Source organism: Rosa chinensis, chromosome 1 (genome assembly GCF_002994745.2).
Source record: "Rosa chinensis cultivar Old Blush chromosome 1, RchiOBHm-V2, whole genome shotgun sequence".
In the NCBI taxonomy this organism is placed as follows: domain Eukaryota; kingdom Viridiplantae; phylum Streptophyta; class Magnoliopsida; order Rosales; family Rosaceae; genus Rosa; species Rosa chinensis.
The window spans coordinates 23,286,040-23,305,329 of record NC_037088.1 but is presented as its reverse complement, the minus strand read 5'-3'; the positions used below and the strand labels follow the sequence as shown (position 1 = coordinate 23,305,329).

At 39.8% G+C, this 19,290-nt stretch overlaps 2 protein-coding genes across 5 annotated transcripts; one reads left to right on the top strand and one right to left on the bottom strand.

The window, feature by feature from the left end:
- The first annotated feature begins 8,589 nt into the window (after positions 1 to 8,589).
- Positions 8,590 to 9,309, top strand: LOC112203795. Its single transcript, XM_024344715.1, has one exon. The coding sequence runs from the start codon at positions 8,590 to 8,592 to the stop codon at positions 9,307 to 9,309; it is 720 nt and encodes a 239-aa protein (XP_024200483.1).
- A 4,180-nt stretch (positions 9,310 to 13,489) lies between these two features.
- LOC112183405 (7-methylguanosine phosphate-specific 5'-nucleotidase A) lies at positions 13,490 to 19,086 on the bottom strand. Of its 4 annotated transcripts, XR_002929894.2 has the most exons (11): positions 18,924 to 19,085; positions 18,719 to 18,851; positions 18,572 to 18,632; positions 18,366 to 18,498; positions 18,169 to 18,292; positions 17,926 to 17,982; positions 17,743 to 17,839; positions 16,879 to 17,086; positions 16,049 to 16,067; positions 15,771 to 15,939; positions 14,221 to 15,676 (listed from the first exon to the last, which is right to left on the bottom strand). XR_002929894.2 is itself a non-coding variant. In XM_024321789.2 (10 exons), the coding sequence occupies exons 1-10, from the start codon at positions 18,998 to 19,000 to the stop codon at positions 13,801 to 13,803; spliced, it is 1,014 nt and encodes a 337-aa protein (XP_024177557.1). In that variant the 5' UTR covers positions 19,001 to 19,084; the 3' UTR covers positions 13,490 to 13,800. The 4 variants fall into 4 exon arrangements, 3 of the variants coding, with proteins under 3 accessions (XP_024177557.1, XP_024177559.1, XP_024177549.1); XM_024321789.2 differs by lacking the exons at positions 14,221 to 15,676; positions 15,771 to 15,939; positions 16,049 to 16,067 and adding exons at positions 13,490 to 13,863; positions 14,152 to 14,212 and having other exon boundaries at positions 18,924 to 19,084; XM_024321791.2 differs by having other exon boundaries at positions 14,221 to 15,939.
- Positions 19,087 to 19,290: the final 204 nt, after the last annotated feature.

Sequence of the window (19,290 nt, the reverse complement as noted above, 5' to 3'; positions counted from 1 at the left end):
CCAGCTAGTGATCTTACCAGTGAAGTCATAGGCCATGTCAATGACATGGTGTTGGAGACATCATTATGTAGAAAAAAATATGAACAAAATTGTGTATGATGTGCCCTACTCCCAAGTATAGGAGGTAAGGTTTTAATAACGGGAAAGTGAGAGTATTGTACCCAAGAGATTGAGTAACGCCACCCTAGCTAGATTACCGCGAAAAGAAAACACATGTAAGTCTACCTTTTTACAAGTTCACACCCCTAGCTCTTTGGAAGTTAAAGTCATGAGGATGGTATTAACAATTGTGGTAGTGAGCGGCTTGGTTGATTTTAATTTTTATAAAGTAAACTAAGTTGCATAAAAATAAACTAAGCTAATAAAAATAAAATAAAATAGAGACTTTGATCAATGAGATAAATAGGAGCATAGGCTTTTGCACATAGCTTCCCTCATGCATTATATGTAACCTATTTTCTAATAACAACATGCTTCGATAAATTCCCCATTGGTTTTCGCTAGAGAAACCAAGATACCAACTAATCATGCAACCTAACCATGTCACTAAAGCAAAGCTAGATTACACAACCTTAGTCCCATTAACATTGCTAAAACATAAAAGGGCTTTGATACCGTAAAGCCTAAAGCCTCTCAACTCTTAAACTCATGGCACCAAGCATTAATTTTAAGGTAAGGAACTCAAGCAATCTAGTTCTTCCCGTATGAATAAGCTAGACCACTAGCCTATTAGCTACACATGCTTCTCGGTTACAAAAAATTATCAAGCTTAAGTTGCCAATTTCATTAATTCCTACAACATGCTTCTAGGTGACAAATCCAAAAACACATGTAAGAAACATTAAAGTAAAGTAGCTAAAAGATTCAAAACATGCATATTCATCAAAAACATGGCATCACATTTTTTTATACATGAGTTTGGCTAGGTCTAAGCCCAAGCCCCAAATTTATTCTACTCACAACCCATAGTTACATAAATTAAAGCCATAAACTTGTAAAGTATCAAGTAAAGAGTGAAAAGAGTAGAGAAAGGAAGGAATACACATGGGTTTGGTTCAAAAAGAACCAAACCGTACCTCTAAGAACAATTTCAACCCTCCAAAATGCAAAACAAAGTGAGAAATGCTTCCTAGTATGGTATTTTTGATTTCTAATAAGAGAAAGGATCCAAAAACACCAAACAATTCCACAAAATCTCTTAGAACTTGGATGAACAAGGCTTGAATATATGAAACTAGAGTTGTGATTGATCAAATAAATTAAAGCCATAAACTTGTAAAGTATCAAGTAAAGAGTGAAAAGAGTAGAGAAAGGAAGGAATACACATGGGTTTGGTTCAAAAAGAACCAAACCGTACCTCTAAGAACAATTTCAACCCTCCAAGATGCAAAACAAAGTGAGAAATGCTTCCTAGTATGGTATTTTTGATTTCTAATAAGAGAAGGAACCAAAAACACCATACAATTCCACAAAATCTCTTAGAACTTGGATGAACAAGGCTTGAATATATGAAACTAGAATTGTGATTGATCAAAAGTGTATAGATACTTCGGTTTTGGTAAGGAAAAACCAAGAACCCAAGAAGCTATACACTTATCTCTACACAAAGCTAAGAAACTATGAACTAAAGTTAAGAAACTAAGAGAAATGTGTGGGAGAGTGAGAAGAGAAGATGAAAAACATCCAAATGAGGGGAGGATGTTTTTATAGGCCAAAAGTGATGAATGGAGGGTGGAGATCAAAGGAAATGAAGGGCTAGATATGATAGACAAATGTGTAAGCACAAAATGTGGATCTAGTCTTTAATTCCACATAAAAATGACTTAGAAAGCCCATAGATATTTTGATGAAGGAGATAAAGTAAAGGTAGAAGGGCCATTGTGCAAGGGAACAAGGCAATAAATGGGAGACAAATGTGTAAGATATAAGAGGGGAACCACTTGTCATCTTTAAAATTTTGAATTTCAAAATAACATACACCTAAAGTCTTCCCATCTAAAGTCTCTAACCCTAGTCAACAGCTCTTCCATCCCTCCATACATGTCCTTGCCGGCCAACTAGGCCGAAAATCGTCGGAATCCGGCGATGACCTCTGTCGACCAATTTTTTTGTCCGTTTGCACACTTTCTTCTCATTTCATCCTTCAATTGAATCTCGACCGAGAATTCTGAATTGGCCTTCGACTTCTTATATAAAATGTTCCTCCATGAGTATAGATCATCCTGCTAAAATTTTAGAGCTTAATTCATAGTGATTTGGCCCGAAATTCTGCCGAAATCCTTACAGGTCCTATTTTACAGTTTTTGTCTTTTAGTCAAAAACTTGGACCATCTTTTGAAGGCCTTCCACTCTGAACTAGCCCTTGCACTCTTCATATGAAATGATTCTTAGGATGTCTATAATGGATCTAAAAAGTTTCAACTCATTTGGAGTTCGTTTGATCAGGTTGCTGCCCTTCCTTCCTTTCCTAGCTCAGTTTCTCCTAGTCGGAGTAGGAAAAGGTCATAAGATTGACTTTTTAGTGCATTTCCAAGCTTCTCCATCATTTCTTAGTATGATAAGGAAAACATAATAAATATATATAGATAAACACAAAGGTTAAGCAAAAGTGTAAGATTAGGGGAATAATTACTAGGTAATTATGGACCTAACACATGGGTAGTGACATGATCAGTTACATGGCTAGTTACATACATGGTCAGTTACGTAGTAAGTGACATGGTCGATTACATAATCAGTGATATGAGGTTAACACACATCTGGCCAAGGACTTGGCCTTTCCAGTGACTTCTTTGGCCAGTGACTTGTCTAGTGACCTAGCCAGTGACCACACTGGCCATTTTCATTATATGATCCTATTAAGTATATATTTGAACTAGCGGCACTTTCATTTTAGTAAAGCATACAAACTAAATAGTAAACAACCTAAACAGCATCACACACATTCATTATCTCCATATAAATGCCTATGTTACTGTCCATGCCTCTGTATCAAAATAAAATCAAAACACAGCCACACCAAAATCAAATCACAGCCATAAAATAGCCTATGACACAGTGCATATTACTGTATCAAACCATAATCAAATCACAGCCACACAGTAGCCTAAGTCACTGGTCATGTTACTGTATCAAATTAAAATTGAAACACAGCCATGTATCATCTCCACTTAAAAACCTTTACATCTTCATTCAAACCAAAAATTGAAATCAAATTGTTTTGTTTCATAATCAAACGCAAAAATGATCATCTTAGATGCTACTTAGAATTTCAAAACTAAACACTATATCAATGTATCACAATTAAGAAAGAGAAGATTCTGTGAATCGAGGCTGAAAGATTACCGGCTGGAGGTACATGATTGAAGGCCTGGAATTTTTCAAAACCCTAGAATTTGGGGCTTTTTCGCTGAGGTACTTTTGCTGGAGGCGGGCGTTGCTTCACTGTGCAGGAAAATAGTGGTCGGAGAATGTGTGTGCCGGAGGTGAAGAGAATTCAGAATCGTCTGAATGCCGAAGTAGGTTTTGAACGATGGCTTTGAGTTTTGAAATTCTCAAACTGTAAGGTGAAGAAAATAAATAGTTAACTCGTGTTAGTTTACTGCTAAGAAACTGCCGGTGGCAGTTTTGGTAATTAAATTCAACTCTAGTGGTATGTTGTGAGGAGGTGACTTTAAATCATGGGGATACTTGTGTACCCTGAATTATAATAAGACACTTCAAAATGACCTCTTTTATCATTGGCCTATAAAATAACTCAACGATTTATTTATTTTTATTACATCATTAACTTTCAGCCAATAAAATTAAAGGATTAAATTATGCTTACTACCTTATACTTTCAAGGGTTCATTAGTTCAGTCTCTGCACTTCTAATTTAATCAGAAAAGTCTTTGCCCTCTCCAATTTCATCAAATCGATCCAATCCATCACTATTCCGTCAATTTTCGCTGTTAAAATGCTGACGTGGGACCTTCTCACAGGAAAAATTCCCAAACTACCTATCGCTAGACAGCCCGCAGATGCGTCAGTGTTGTGAATGCAGATGGGTAGTTCGGAAATTTTTCCCGAAAATTGACAGAGTGGTGACGAATTGGATCGATTTGATTAAATTGGAGAGTGCAAGGACTTTTCTGATTAAATTAGAAGTGCAGAGACTGTACTGATGAACCCTTGAAAGTATAGGGTAGTAAGCAAAATTTAGTCCAAAATTAAATAACTCTTCGAATTCGCTGGCTCTGTAAATAAATTGATTTGTGAGATGTACTTGTTTCGCTCTTGAGATTATCTATTACCAACATAGAAAACTCTACATCGAAGAATTCGATATAGTATAGCAAAGCATCGAACTGATACATGTTCAGAAGGATCCTTCCCAATTCGATTGCACTATTTACTTAATACACCAACTAGCTCAGATGATCGATAATGATGATTGCTCTTAAACTGTTGCTTGCCAAACTGGAACTTTTATTCATAACATCACAGAGCTCCAAAAAACCCGGCGTCTCTTGGTCTAGGATTTTGAAAAGTCTGCTTGTCCGGTGGCGTTCAGAATCGGTATGGACTTTCCTTACCGCTGATGAGTCGCTGTCGGACGGCTACTGATAGCTACTTTGCTCGGTTTGTTCAAGAGAGTGGCATCGGCTCAAGGGACAGATGGTTGTCTGGTTGGTGAGCATCAGATGTAGGCTCTATGCGTGGTGGTTGGGTTGTGCATGGATGGCTTGAGCGGCGGTGACAGGACCTGACCCAGATTTCACCCTGAAATCCGAGGTGGCCCTGCGAGGCCCACCTTAGAAGAAATTTTTCCAAAAATTTGGCAAAATTTCCCCTAAAATGGACTACCCAAAACCTGTAGAAAGGAAATTTACACTTCTAAATCATTCATCCTTATTCTCCCGGAGCCACCCTGCTCCCCAAATCACAACGTTCTCTAATTCACAAAACACAAATCTCAACTTAACAACATTAGTTCCACAGGTAATTAGAGCAATTCAACAGAAAGGTAAATAAGGAAAACCTAATTCAAAAGCAAACGCGGAAGCCATGCTATTGACTATGCCTCAACTCCATGTACGCTCGACCTCAACTAGTTTCGCCTGCAAACTGGGCATTTGAAACCGAAGGGCCCAGGGGAAAGTAATTGAAAACACATTAGAGTGAGTGGACAAAAATAAACAATTTTAAACAAAAGGGATTTTATACTTTCCCACATTTATTTCTTTAAAAACTCCTGATGCATGCAATGATTAAGGAAACCAAAATGAGAGAAGTTCTGCTCAAGAAAACCGACTAGCCCCGCTAGTCACAAACAACTGAAAGAAAAGATTGAAACTCTGATACTCAACAAAACGAGACCAGCCCCGCTGGTTAAACGAAAATCAGACTAGCCCCGCTAGTCAAAATAGTATAAAGAGTAGGGGAAGATGATAGCCATATGAGTGAGCCACCCAGGCTCGGGTGATAGCCTCCCAGGCTAAAGTACTCCCATTACTCCCGTAATATACCCTTACGCCACTATTTGTAGCGATAGGATACTGGGCTTTAGAATTACTGTCACAAAGACAGTAACCAGCGCCACAAAGGCGGAGGGCTTCGGTGATCCCATCACCTCGCCACAAAGGCGGAAGATCAATGCTAGCAATGATAATAGTCACCCAAAGTATGGCAAAAGAAAATCCGAAAACCACATAAATCCATAAAGCTTCCCCCAAAATCTCACAGTAAGCTGAAAATATCATCGACGTGTCCCACACGCCAAAAGTATCTCAAACCAATAGCGGAAAGGTGAGATCAAACAAAATCATAATTCTCAAACCGAAATCGTTGCCAAGGCATTCCCAATGCCAAAACCAAAGATCGAATAAATAAACAAGGAATAATTTCATCGAAATCCCATTTCGAAAATCTTTCAGAGATCTCAAATCGGTGAATGAAAAATAAATATGAAATTCCGGAATCACCTCGGAAAATAATTCGTTGAAAATCACATAAATTATAGATTCGAATCCGAGCATAACAAAATAATATCCGAAATTCACAACCGGAATAAATCATAATCACTTCATGAAAATCATTATTGAAAGCAAATCCACAAGATAAATCGAAATCAAATTCCGAAATCAATTCATACGCTCGAAAAGTAATATGTTAATTAAATAAAGCATTAATTCAAGAAAAATAAACGCATGCATCATTATTTAAAACAAAAGTCCACTCACAGTACTATTCCGACGATCACGTATACGAGTTCCTTCATCGACCCAGAGCTTAGTATGTCGCCCTGTACACGATTATATTCTATAAGCGACAATTCGACAATTTAATACGAGTCCCATAATCAAATCCTCACAAATCATCCCTCCACTTGTTCTCGGATTCAACCCAAATTTTATCTCTAATACCAATTCATTATCTTAAAGGTTCCAAGTCAGAACCGAGAGATATCCGACGGTCGGATTCTCGTAATTCGATAATCGAAACCCTAAACTTCAAAACTTCATAGTTAATTCCAAGCTTCTCCAAAATTCACCAAACTTCACATACCAGTTCTACAACATTTCTACAATTTAATGGGCTAAAAACTGGAATTAAAACACTGCCCTACACGCCTCCACGCGCCGGCGTCTGCCACCTCCGATGGCTACCAAATTTTGACAACAGCACCTACTCAACACACTGATCATTTTTCTCAACTACAACACATCCCAATTTTACTTTTAAACAGTCGAATCCGGCCGGTGAAGAAAAACCTAGAAAATTCAAGAACCCTAGGATCGGGTTTTGATCAATTCTCCCTCTACACTGCAAATCGTGGCTCAAGGCTAGAGGGGAAATGATCCTTGGCAAAAACCGCACCTTCGACGCCAGTTTGGTGGCCGGAGACGGCCGGAATCGCCGGAAATCGACAAAACTCCCAAATTGCTACAGTGAACTTCATGGCTCAATTCCGAGCTCCACCGGCCGAGCCACCGCAAAACACCACCACAGGCGTGACAAGGATGAAGAGGCGAGCTTGCCGGTGCCCGGATTCCATCGTGGGGTGGCCGGAGGAGGAAGAAATCGGAGGAAGAAGCAATCGGGTCGAAGAGGGGAAAGGATCAGGGGAGAGGAGAGAGAAAAGCCCGGTAGGTTTCCAAAAATGGAAACTTACCACAGTAACTTGGCTATTTATAGAAACTTACCACATGAACAGTAACTTTAGTATTTCGCTTATAACTTTCTCATACGGATTTCGATTTTTACGTACCACATATCCACGCGCTCGGTTTAACGTCCTCTACAACTTCCATGAAGAACAATTTCTCAAATTTTGACCCGAACAAAAAGTCAACTTTTAGGGCCACTAAAAGTACTTAAACGACAGTAAAAGTGAAAGTAAAGGTCGTTTACCGTCCAAATAACTAGTAAACTGGTAATTTAAGATACGGGACGTAACAGGTGGCGTGGGTTCTGCAGATCTAGCAACAACGGCATGGGTCAAATGGACTGAGCGGTAGTAAGGTTCCCGGGGGCTATGCGGCGACGAGGTTTTATGGCTGATCCGACATCGACTTGGTGGCTGTAGGATTGCGCGACGACGTATGTAGGTGTAGGACGCGGGGTTCGAGCCGGCGAGGACGTGGGTCGGCGCGGCTGGATGTAGCGGAGGTGCTACACAACCACTGCGCGATTGGAGATAGGTTTGGGCTTGCTGCAGTAACCTATTGGACCTGGAGTTTGCGCTTTCTTTTGGAGTAGCTGGGCTTCGAATTTGGGCTAGGGATTTGGCCTTGGCCAACACTATATTATTTAGTTTTTGTCTAAATTACAATAATGTTCCTTTTTTAGGGACAGTCTAGGCACCTTTGTGCATCTAGTTTTTGCATTTGATCTGCTCTTGTCGACTTAATTTTCAGTGGACCTAGTTGTACACCAATTGAGGTCTCTAGACAACTAGATTTATTGGTTAAGAGTTGTTAGGAAACTAATCTATCATATCTAATCTGTCATATCTACTATGTTAATGCAGATCGGTACACTGATTGAGTTGTATACGAGCTGTAACTTTCCTTCTATGTAATCTAGATAGTTAACAGGTTCCTGACTTGTAGGAACTAATTGTGATAGCTCTTGTATAAAGGATACTTTCCTATGTAAATGAAATCATCATTCCCAGTCTATTGTTTTCTCCTTCTTTCATGGTATCAGAGCAGGACTAGATCCTAACTCTCTTTCTTCCCTACTGCACTCTACTTTCTCGTGTAGCCTACTCTCTAGTTCCTCATCGTTCTGGTCAACATGGCTAAAGACAATGTTCCACCATCAAAAGATCACAGCAAGACACATGCCGACTCCTCCAATCCTCCTCCATCTGAGATGTCAAAATCTGGTCTTTCTAATCCTTATTATACCCATCATTCAGATCATCCAAGGCTCGTCCTAGTCTCTAAACCTCTGAACGGAGACAATTATGGAGGATGGAAAAGGGCTATGACTCTAGCTCTGAATTCTAAGAACAAGTTAGGTTTTGTGAATGGAACAATCAAGGCTCCCTCGGAAGAAACCGATCCATAAGGCTATGCTACTTGGTCCCGTTGTAACGATATGGTCCATTCTTGGATCATCAACACAATTGACCCAGAAATCACCGACAGCGTCATCTACTATCCTACCGCTCATGAAGTATGGGAAGATCTTCGTGAGCGATTCTCTCAAGGTAACGCACCACGAATTTTTGAGATTCAGCGAGAAATCGCTTGTCTCCGACAAGAACAGATGTCAGTCTCAGCCTACTATACAAAATTGAAGGGCCTATGGGATGAGTTAGCTACCTATTCAGAGGTATCTCGTGGACCACAAGCAAAACAACAAAGACTCATGCAGTTTCTAATGGGATTAAATGATACTTACAGTTCTGTTCGCGGACAAATTCTCCTGATGATTCCTTTGCCCACGGTTCGTCAAGCATATGCAGCGGTCGCTCAGGATGAGAAACAACGCTCTCTTTGTGCTTCTCATCCCATTGCAGATTCATCCTCAAGCGCAGCAATGGCCGTGCGCAATTCAGGGAGACCCAATTCCACTTTAGGAAGAGGAGGACGTTTTGAGGGAGTCGACCGACACAACCACCGTCCAGACGGCAATTTTGTGCCTCAGGATGGACGCCGTGGTAACACAGACCGGCGTCAAGGCTCACGCAAAGGAAGATCACATTGTACCTATTGTGGAGATCCGGGTCACTGGGTACAGACTTGTTATCAATTAATTGGCTATCCCCAGGTCATCCTAAAGCCAAACAGGGCACCGGTTTTTAGAAGCCATTAAGAACAACAATGCCTTCGGCAAATCAAGTTGGTGAAGTTGTTGGAGATGATAATGGGCCGACAGTGACACTTACTGAAGCCCAATTTAAGCAATTTATGGCTGCCCTCAGCAATCCAACTTTGAAGCCCAATTCAATTGCAAGCTCAAGTCCCAAAGCCAATGTCGTAACAAAACCAGGTTTGTCTAGGGTAATTTCCCACAATTGGATCATTGACAGCGGTGCGACAGATCATATTACTTCCTCTACGCAATTATTGTCGAAAAATAGTAATTGCTCATTACCATCTGTTCTATTGCCTAATGGGGATAAAGTTGAAATTTTTGCAAAAGGATCAATACCGCTGAGTACCATGTTCTATCTTCATGATGTATTATCTATACCTAAATTTAAAGTCGATTTATTATCAGTTAGTCGATTGACGAGAGGATTGAATTGTTCGGTGACTTTCTTCCCATATTGGTGTGTTTTGAAAGATCTGGCTACGAAGAGGATGATTGGTTTGGGTGAACAATGCAACAGATTATATTATTTGATGGCATTAGCGACGGAGAAGTCCAAGACCAGTCCTTCTTTTCCACCACACGCCCAGCTTGTCATCTTACCATCTCAACCACCAATCTATGGCACAACCGCTTAGGGCATGTGTCATCTTCTTGTTTAGGTTTCATTGCTAAGAATTTTTTGCATGTTTCTATTCCGTCTAATAATGCTTGCCACATATGTCCTTTGGCTAAGCAGAGTCGCTTACCTTTTAATACTAGTACCATTTCTTCTATCAAACCATTTGAAATTGTTCATTGTGATATTTGGGGTCGATATCGATTTCCTTCCCTTTCTGGTGCTCATTATTTTCTTACCATTGTTGATGACTATACACGTTTTACTTGGATATTTTTAATGCGCCATAAAGATGAAGTCCAATCCCTCATAAAACAATTTTTTAGTTATGCTATCACTCAGTTTGATTCTCGTATTAAAACTTTCCGTAGTGATAACGGTAGTGAATTTCTCTCCCTTCGTTCTTTTTTTAATGATCACGGTGTCGTTTTCCAACATTCATGCGTTTACATGCCTCAACAAAATGGGGTTGTGGAACGCGAACACCGTCACATTCTTCAAGTGGCTCGTGCACTCAAGTTTCAAGCACATCTTCCTTCTCAATTTTGGGGGGAGTGTGCCCTTACTGCAGTCCACATCATCAACCGTTTACCTTCTCCTATCCTCACCTTCAAAACACCTTTCGAACTCCTTTATTCCAAACCACCTTCCTTCTCTCATCTCTGTGTTTTTGGTTGTTTAGCCTATGCTACTAACGTTCACCCCTCTCATAAGTTTGATCACCGTGCCATTCAGTCCATTTTCATCGGCTATCCCATTGGTCAAAAGGCCTACAAATTGTTTGACTTAACTAGCAAGAAGGTCTTTACTAGCCGCGACGTCAAATTTCATGAACATATCTTTCCTTATTCTTCTCAGCCCAGTCCTGTTGTCTCGTCCTTGGGTCACCAACTCGGCCCAATTCCATTGCTCCCTGACCCATCTCATTCTGACTCTGATGTTGACTTTTCCTTCTCTCTCCCCACATCTTCCTCTCCTTCTCCTCCAGACCACGATTCCTCTTTCCCTTCATCCCCTCCTTCTCATGCCTTGTCCTCTCCACCTCCCTTTTCGCCCCACCACCATCATCACCATCCCCGCCCTCACCGCCTCCACCTCCACGTCCACCACCTCCTTCTCTTCGTACTTACTCCCGCCGTTGTCTTCCCAATCCCCCCTCTGTTCATTCTCCCTCTCCGGCGCCGCTCTCTCCTCCCTCCCCACCACCTATTCCGGCTGCCGCCCTGCCCTCTCCCACCCCAGCTGCTGACCCTGACCCTGTCCTCGGTCCCGTGCCGGTCAGCCTCCGTCGCTCCAGCCGTACAGTCCGCCCACCGGATCGTCTCACATACCATGTCTCCTCCGCCGTTCTCTCCGACCAATCGTCCTCTTTGCTGCCTGGTCCGATCAAAGGTACTCGCTACCCCTTGGCACATTATGTTTCATATCATCGATATCTGCCTCCACACCGTGCCTTCACCGCCGCCGTCAGCGCCGTTACTGAGCCTCGCACCTATTCTGAGGCTGTCGTTCATCCTGAATGGCAAGCCGCTATGCTTTCTAAATTACAGGCTCTTCAGGCTAACCGCACTTGGACACTAGCTCCTCTTCCGGCCGGTAAGGTTCCTATTGGCTGTCATTGGGTCTATAAGGTGAAACACAAGGCTGACGGTTTTGTTGAACGGTATAAAGCCCGCCTGGTTGCAAAGGGTTTTACTCAGTTAGAAGGGGTCGATTACCAAGAAACCTTCTCCCCTATTGCCAAAATCATTACTGTTCGCTGCTTGTTGGTTTTGGCTGCAGCTCGTGGTTGGACATTGCATCAATTGGACGTGAACAATGCGTTCCTCCATGGTGATTTGTCGGAAGAAATTTACATGTCTCCTCCGCCAAGTCTTCGGCGACAGGGGGAGGAGAATCTGGTATGCCGATTACACAAGTCCTTATATGGTTTGAAACAGGCTTCACGGCAGTGGTTTGAGATGTTTTCTGATGCTATACGGTCAGCCGGGTATGTCCAATCTAAAGCTGATTATTCATTGTTCACTAGAAAACATGGGAATTCATTTACTGCACTTTTGATTTACGTTGATGACATATTGATTACCGGGAATGATTTGAAGACTATTGCTGAACTTAAAGCTTTCTTACATAGCCAATTTCGTCTCAAAGATCTTGGAGACTTAAAATATTTCCTTGGTATTGAAGTTTCGACTTCTAAACGTGGGATTTTTATATGTCAACGTAAATATGCCCTAGAGATTATTGAAGACGCAGGGTTACTAGGAGCTGCACCTGCGAATACTCCCATGGAAAAAGGCTTAAAATTGTCCGATAGTAGTGATTTGCTGAAAGACCCCGGAAAGTATAGAAGATTAATTGGCAGGCTCATATACCTCACTGTCTCACGTCCTGACATTACTTATGCAGTCCATGTTCTTAGCAGATTCATGAGTCACCCAAGAAAAATGCATTGGGAAGCAGCACTAAGAGTAGTACGTTATCTAAAAGGTGCTCCTGGACAAGGTCTGTTCTTTTCCTCCATCAATGATCTCAAATTGAGAGCTTATTGTGACTCTGATTGGGCAGGATGCCCTGTCACTAGAAGATCTACCACCAGATATTTTGTCTTTCTTGGCCCTTCTTTAATCTCCTGGAGGTCAAAACGTCAAAAGACAGTATCTTTGTCTCCAGCAGAGGCAGAATATCGTGCCATGACAGGAACATGTTGCGAGCTGACTTGGTTGCAATGTCTGCTTAGAGATCTCGGCCTATCTCTCCATGAACCAGCCCTGCTATTTTGTGATAACAAGGCTGCACTGCACATTGCGGCTAATCCCGTATTTCATGAGCGAACTAGGCACATCGAGATGGATTGCCACTACATTAGAGACAAAATTCTAGATGGTACTGTGGCCACAAGGTATGTAAATTCTGCGTATCAGCTTGCCGATGTCCTGACCAAACCTTTGGGGAAAGATATCTTTGTTCCTATGATTCGCAAGTTGGGGGTGCAAGATATCCACTCTCCAACTTGAGATGTTAGGAAACTAATCTGTCATATCTACTATGTTAATGCAGATCGGTACACTGATTGAGTTGTATACGAGCTGTAACTTTCCTTCTATGTAATCTAGATAGTTAACAGGTTCCTGACTTGTAGGAACTAATTGTGATAGCTCTTGTATAAAGGATACTTTCCTATGTAAATGAAATCATCATTCCCAGTCTATTGTTTTCTCCTTCTTTCAAGAGTAGGTTGGGAGGGCCAGATTCTTCTAGCCCCTCCAGTGTAGTACCAAAGGGGGATCCCGCTATGTCTACGTATTGATTGTACAATGAGTGGGTCTATTTTCTATGTACCATTATGAGTACTACCACTATCTTCTTGTCTGTCTAAATGGCAGCGGAATGATATGTAATGGCCTATTCTGACTTTTGATGAATATATATTCGCCCTACTGGCTCGATTATCAAAAACTGTTGCTTGCCAAATAATTCAAAAATCAAGAGATTGAAGGAATACTTGAATTGTTATACATACTTAAAATGTCACACTACCACTTCAACACGAGTCATGAAATAAAGCATGTTATTTCATTAGGAATATCTTTCAGCTTAAGACGCATGGAGTTCAAGGATAAATCTGTCTGCGCAAAAGGACTGACCGAAGTTGTTACTTATAAGCAGAGCTTACAACATTAAGGGGTTCAAGACTAAAAACATACTTGTGGGTAAAATTAATGAATGAATAGTATCAATAATAAGTTAATAACTAAATTGATAACAAAGGATGAAGAGCCGCCTATTGTAAAATTGTTTGCCTATAATTTCACCAAAACCGTGCTACGAAAGAAGCAGAGACTATATTAATAGTTGGGGCAATCAATCATTCAATCACCTCCAGGACATAGTTGTGAAACAAGCTTTACTACTCCCCACATGGGTGCATCATTCTGCAGGAAACCATGCGGTATGTTAAAAAGAGTATAATACCATTAAGGACGTACAAGCAAGAAATCATGTCAACTACAACCACATATAATGGATCTTTCAAAACCCAAATGCTGAATGGCATAAATTAGAATTCCCAGCTTATAGCGCCAAATTGATTCATTCATCTAGTATCCATTTTAAAAATTATAATATCTGGTGCAGTAGATCTACCCACATATGAGCACAGTAAATCCTTAGACAATGCAAAATAGTCAAAGCAAATAGACATCTCAGAGAACTGAACTCACCAGGTAAACAACGTCAAAGGCTTCGCGGTAGCTATCAATAGAATTCTCAACATTGTCATTCCTGAAACAGCAGTAACAAGGTTAAGTAGCCAAATCAATCTACGACGAACCACCACCATTCCTATATGTCTGGCATGTTTAACAGAATTAAATATAAATTTCGCAGCTATTCAGTACAGAATCCTCTTTCTCACTACTAAAGAATGAAAATAAAAACATCATTGCAGGCAAAGAAGTTTATACAAATCTAGCACCATCAAAAATAGAGGAAAGCTTAAATTACTCGGCTTAAAATGTAAAAGAGATTAATGATATAAAAGTGATGTAGCTATCCAGTCAGAAGTAAAACATCAAAGCAATAATTGTTGCAATATGAACCTATTTTGGCTGTTTCATTTTGAGGATCTCAATAGTTACCCATTTTGGCTATACTTTAGACAACTGAAAAATGAAAATATCCCATAACTGGAAATGTCAACGATGGGGTACTTGGTCATCCCAACCCATGCCAACCTTTTGGGTTTTGTACACTGATATCATATCAACTCATTTCTTTGCCCACCAATTACAAATGAATCCAACTCCACTTAAGCATCTTATATATCACCATGCAGATTGGTAACACACTCAATCTCCTCTTCATGGTAATCTAACCTGTAGGAGAGAAGGAATCATTTCTTCAAATAATTACATTTCCTATCTTCAAATAATAAGTACATTTCCTATTTTCTTTTTCTGGTGAGTTAGGGGGTGGTTCCAAGTCCCCACAAACAAAATACTACACAAGAGGCAGATAAATATCATGGGGCCAGCCTGTCCCAAGAATGTCAACTTAGCTATGACTTCAGCCAGGTCCTGCTTATGACTTCAATTAACTTGGCTGTATAGCTCTGATGAATAACAAAGGGATGGTTGGTATCAAGAAGTGAACTAACAAAGGGATTTGAAAATAGAGTATCAAATTAGTCAGTAGGAAGCTCAATGGAAGGGTGTACATACAATCACACTTCACAGGTATGCACCAATTCCACCTTTTTGATGCAATAAAACTATTGAATCTACAGAACTGTCAGAGACATTGTTACACAATCCTCAAATGAAGAAAAGAAAAGTCCCAACCTCAGATGTTGTAAAATATGGTCCAGTATTGATGCTAACTTTATACAATGATGCTATTAACTACAACTATGTTATACTTTTAAGATTATTACGCCATTAGCCTTCCACAGAAGCTCCTGAAAAATAAAATGAAGCCCATTTTGACAAGTAATTTCACTTTCCAGATGCTCCTCCTAGCAACACTAACTACTCTCAATCGCACGTCAAATCATGACAGCAATGTTCAGTTGCACACTAGTAGGCAAATCTTCAGATTCAAGACTACCTCCCACAGTAATACCCCCATCTTGCCTGGCTCTCTCATTCACACCACAAATTTCAACACCAGCTTGAAACCATCACCAATGGAGAATCTGATTTACTTAAGAAATGCCTGCCCAGTGCTCCGAATTACCATATAACAAACCTAACCACAAGCCATTGACTTAGGCATTAGACTATAGCCCTATCCCAACCAACATGTCACCACAAATGATATGGGTTCCAGAAGAGGAACTAACTTGGAGAAAAAAATTATTCCAGATGATATTAGGCCCTAGCTGCTCAGCCTTTCTTGCTTCCATGAGCAATTACAGAGCATTATAGAATCCTTGGAGAGCTCCACAACCATGCTTTTCACCTTTGATAGTCAATACTGTTGTTCATCCAGGGAAAATCTGTCCAAGCCTGCTGCATGTGTGATTTTTGACAGCCAGACTAAGTGACAAAGTACCTTCCATGAACTTGTAGTTAAGTTCATCACCCAGACCACATCAAATATAATCTCTGTAAAACTTACCTTATGTGTGTGCCACAACCTGATGTTAAAAGACAAGATATCATATAGTCAACTTCAAATAAAATCTTATTTATGGCAATGAGACCTCATGGAAATTTTACTGCTTCTAAATCTTAACTAGTGCTATCATATATTATCTGCTTGACTTCCTCCCCATGTTAAATTAGGGTTTACAGTTAACCGTCATATTATGTCTCTGCTCTGCTAAAAGTAGGACAATTTTTATTGTTAATTATATATTTATTCTATTTGCTTGTTTATAAGAAAAAATAAAGAAAAAATCCAAAAATCTATGTATCCCCATTTTCAAAGATAGACATGTAAAATGACTATGGTAAGAGTTTACAACAATAAATATACCAACAAACAAAGACAGAAAGCTGGTTCCAGTATAAACATATGGAATCAGAACAACAAAATGTTTTGGAATGAAGCATCTTTGATGAAGAACAGAAGCAGAACATAGAGCAGTAATGCACTCCTGGAAAACAGTGGCTATGACAGGGACTAGAAACACCAAAGTTTGTCAAGTTTACATATAGATATAGACAATAATGATGTAGCGTGCATTCCTTAAGCTACCAATTACGAGTGACAAGTAACTGACTACCAAGAATTTGAGTAATTCTTTGCAGATGTAGGTATACAAGAAATAAACTACCAAAAAAATAATAATAATAAGACACTACCATCCAGATATGCATTTTGCATTCTACTTGTGGTACTGAAAATTTTTTATGAAAAATAAATTGGAATAAAGAAAATAGAAATTACTCTTACAGTTCAAAATTCTATGACATATTATTAAGTATGGAATAAGTTTTACTTACAGAAATCCCACGGAAATTCTATTCTCATAGTTCAAACCATCAGACATTCGCAGGTCACCAATATGATCGCCCAGAAGAATGACATTTCTTCTTGTCTTGACTGACGCATTCTCATAAGTTGGCCCATCTAAATCACCTAATTGCTCATGAAGTGGAGCAGCCATATCAAGAGCGTGCTCATTTTTATTTAGACTATGAATCGTCTTCCCTGTAAAATTACATTAAACCAAAATAAGAATATGCAAATACAACGCCTCGTCATCATGAATGAATTCACACAGAGAAATAGTTTGCACCAAATGAAAAAAAAAATAGCATATAAAGAAATGAGAAATTGCCAGTGCGAATAGGCACCATAAATTATGAAGTACCCAGCTTTTCATTTCATAGAGAAAGAACTCACCTGAACAAAAACTTTACTTCATAAAACAGTGTTGCATATAATAGCATTTCATGTTGGAAGTTGGAAAAAAAAAAAAAAAAAAGGTGTTTAAAACAGATGAAAGACAAAAGTAAAGTAGAGATTATAATTTGGTATCAATTTCCAATGGCCTCAGAGCTAGTAGCATAAGCTTCCTTACAAATGGAGGGATATGTTTCAAGTCCTGGGTCAGACCAGGCATGGGTGGGGAGTGTTTTCCAGGAAGGGGATGTTTACCATTTAGTCAGCCTTTCCATTAATGGAAAATACCAACAAAAAAAGAGAACTTTTAAGGTCAAAAGCACACAAATTATTTATTTATTATTATTATTATTATTATTATTATTTACCAACTAGCTTGTGGCGTACAAAAGACTTATGTTTCCATAACCCATAGTACGAAATTATGTTTAGTCTGAGAAAGATTCATCAGTATTGGACACCTTTAAACGATACAAGGTGGCTGTTATCATCAAATACCATCCTATTGGAGACGATCTTCACATTTTTAAACAATCTGTGAACTTTCTGCCTCAGGACCTAGAATGATGAGAATAGATACACATAAGCATGCAAATAATACTTGAGACAATACAAGAGAAAATTGACAACAAAACTTAACTAACCTCCTCTATGATATCTGCAAGTCCTGCTGAAAATATAAGAACAGGAATGTCTCTTTTCTGCAAGTAAGAAATAAATAATCAGTTTACGGTAAAACCATTGAGAGAGAGAGAGAGGAAAAAGAGATGGCCAACATAACCCAATTCATCGTCAATTACATATTAAAAAGATCAATTACTTTGTTGGATAAGAAAGGAAACAAAAGGGGCATATACTCACACAATTACATGTAAAAGGGAAGTTACCTCTAAAAACTCAAATAATTCAACAACACCCTCCCTAAAAGCAATTGTGGAATCAGCAACGGATTGCCTTATCCCATCATAGGTAAGGCCTCCCTCAATCAAAAGAGAATGAGTCTTTCCCCACCTGTGTCAATGTAATCACTAGTTATGTGATTGCATTACAATCAAAACAGTCGAAAATAGAGGTTGGGGCTTACCATTCCTCCATAAGCTTAGTTTTTTGTTCAATTGGAATAGCTGGCGAGAACTCTAATGGATGATAGTATTCGAATAGCTCCCGCCTTTTGTTATTATATTCAGGATTCTCCTGTTGCAAAAGGCCATGACTGCCTACGCTTGTTATCAATGAACTAAAACCTGCGGCAAACAGAATTGTAGAGCAAACAAGACAGAAGAAACTTACTTTGTCCCCGAGAACCATTCACTCTGTACTTTGTGAGTGTGGCATCAAAATCTGCTATAACCTGAGGGGCACATGGAATAATCGACATACATTTCTAACAAACCAGAGAGAATCACATACATACATGGATGACGGAAGGGAATAAACCTGGAGTTTGGGGGGACCCGCATTCCGAATAGCAGCAATTTTGGTATCCAAAAGGTGAGGGTGAGCCACCACCACAACCTCATCGGATTCCATGTTAGTCTGATTTCTCAAGGTACCACTACAAAAGCAGCTCCTGCAAAGCAAGCAAGGCATAAGCAGCTATAAAAGTGAATAGGCGGGCGGGAGCGGAGAGGAGAGGAGATACCTGGAAGTGAAGTGGTGTGGGATGAAGCAGCGATTAGAGCAAATGGTGGTGCCAACGAAGAGGAGGCGATTACTCATTTGATATCAAATCTTTGTTATTTACACTCCCCTTTCTATTTGTCCTTCCGTCTCTGTTTCGGATATGCAGTTAAAAATGAAGATCACATGATAAAATGACTCTCCCAAACAACCGGGTTACGACAGAACTGAGTCATAAAAGAAAACCCGAAGTAAAGATTTTAAAGCAATTTAATATAATGCAACTCTAGAGTGAAGCTCCAAGTAACCATGTCACCTTGACACTATATAGGGAAGACTCCGGACGCACGCAAAACCCTTCCCCAACTTTTTCATGTTCCCAAAGAGCC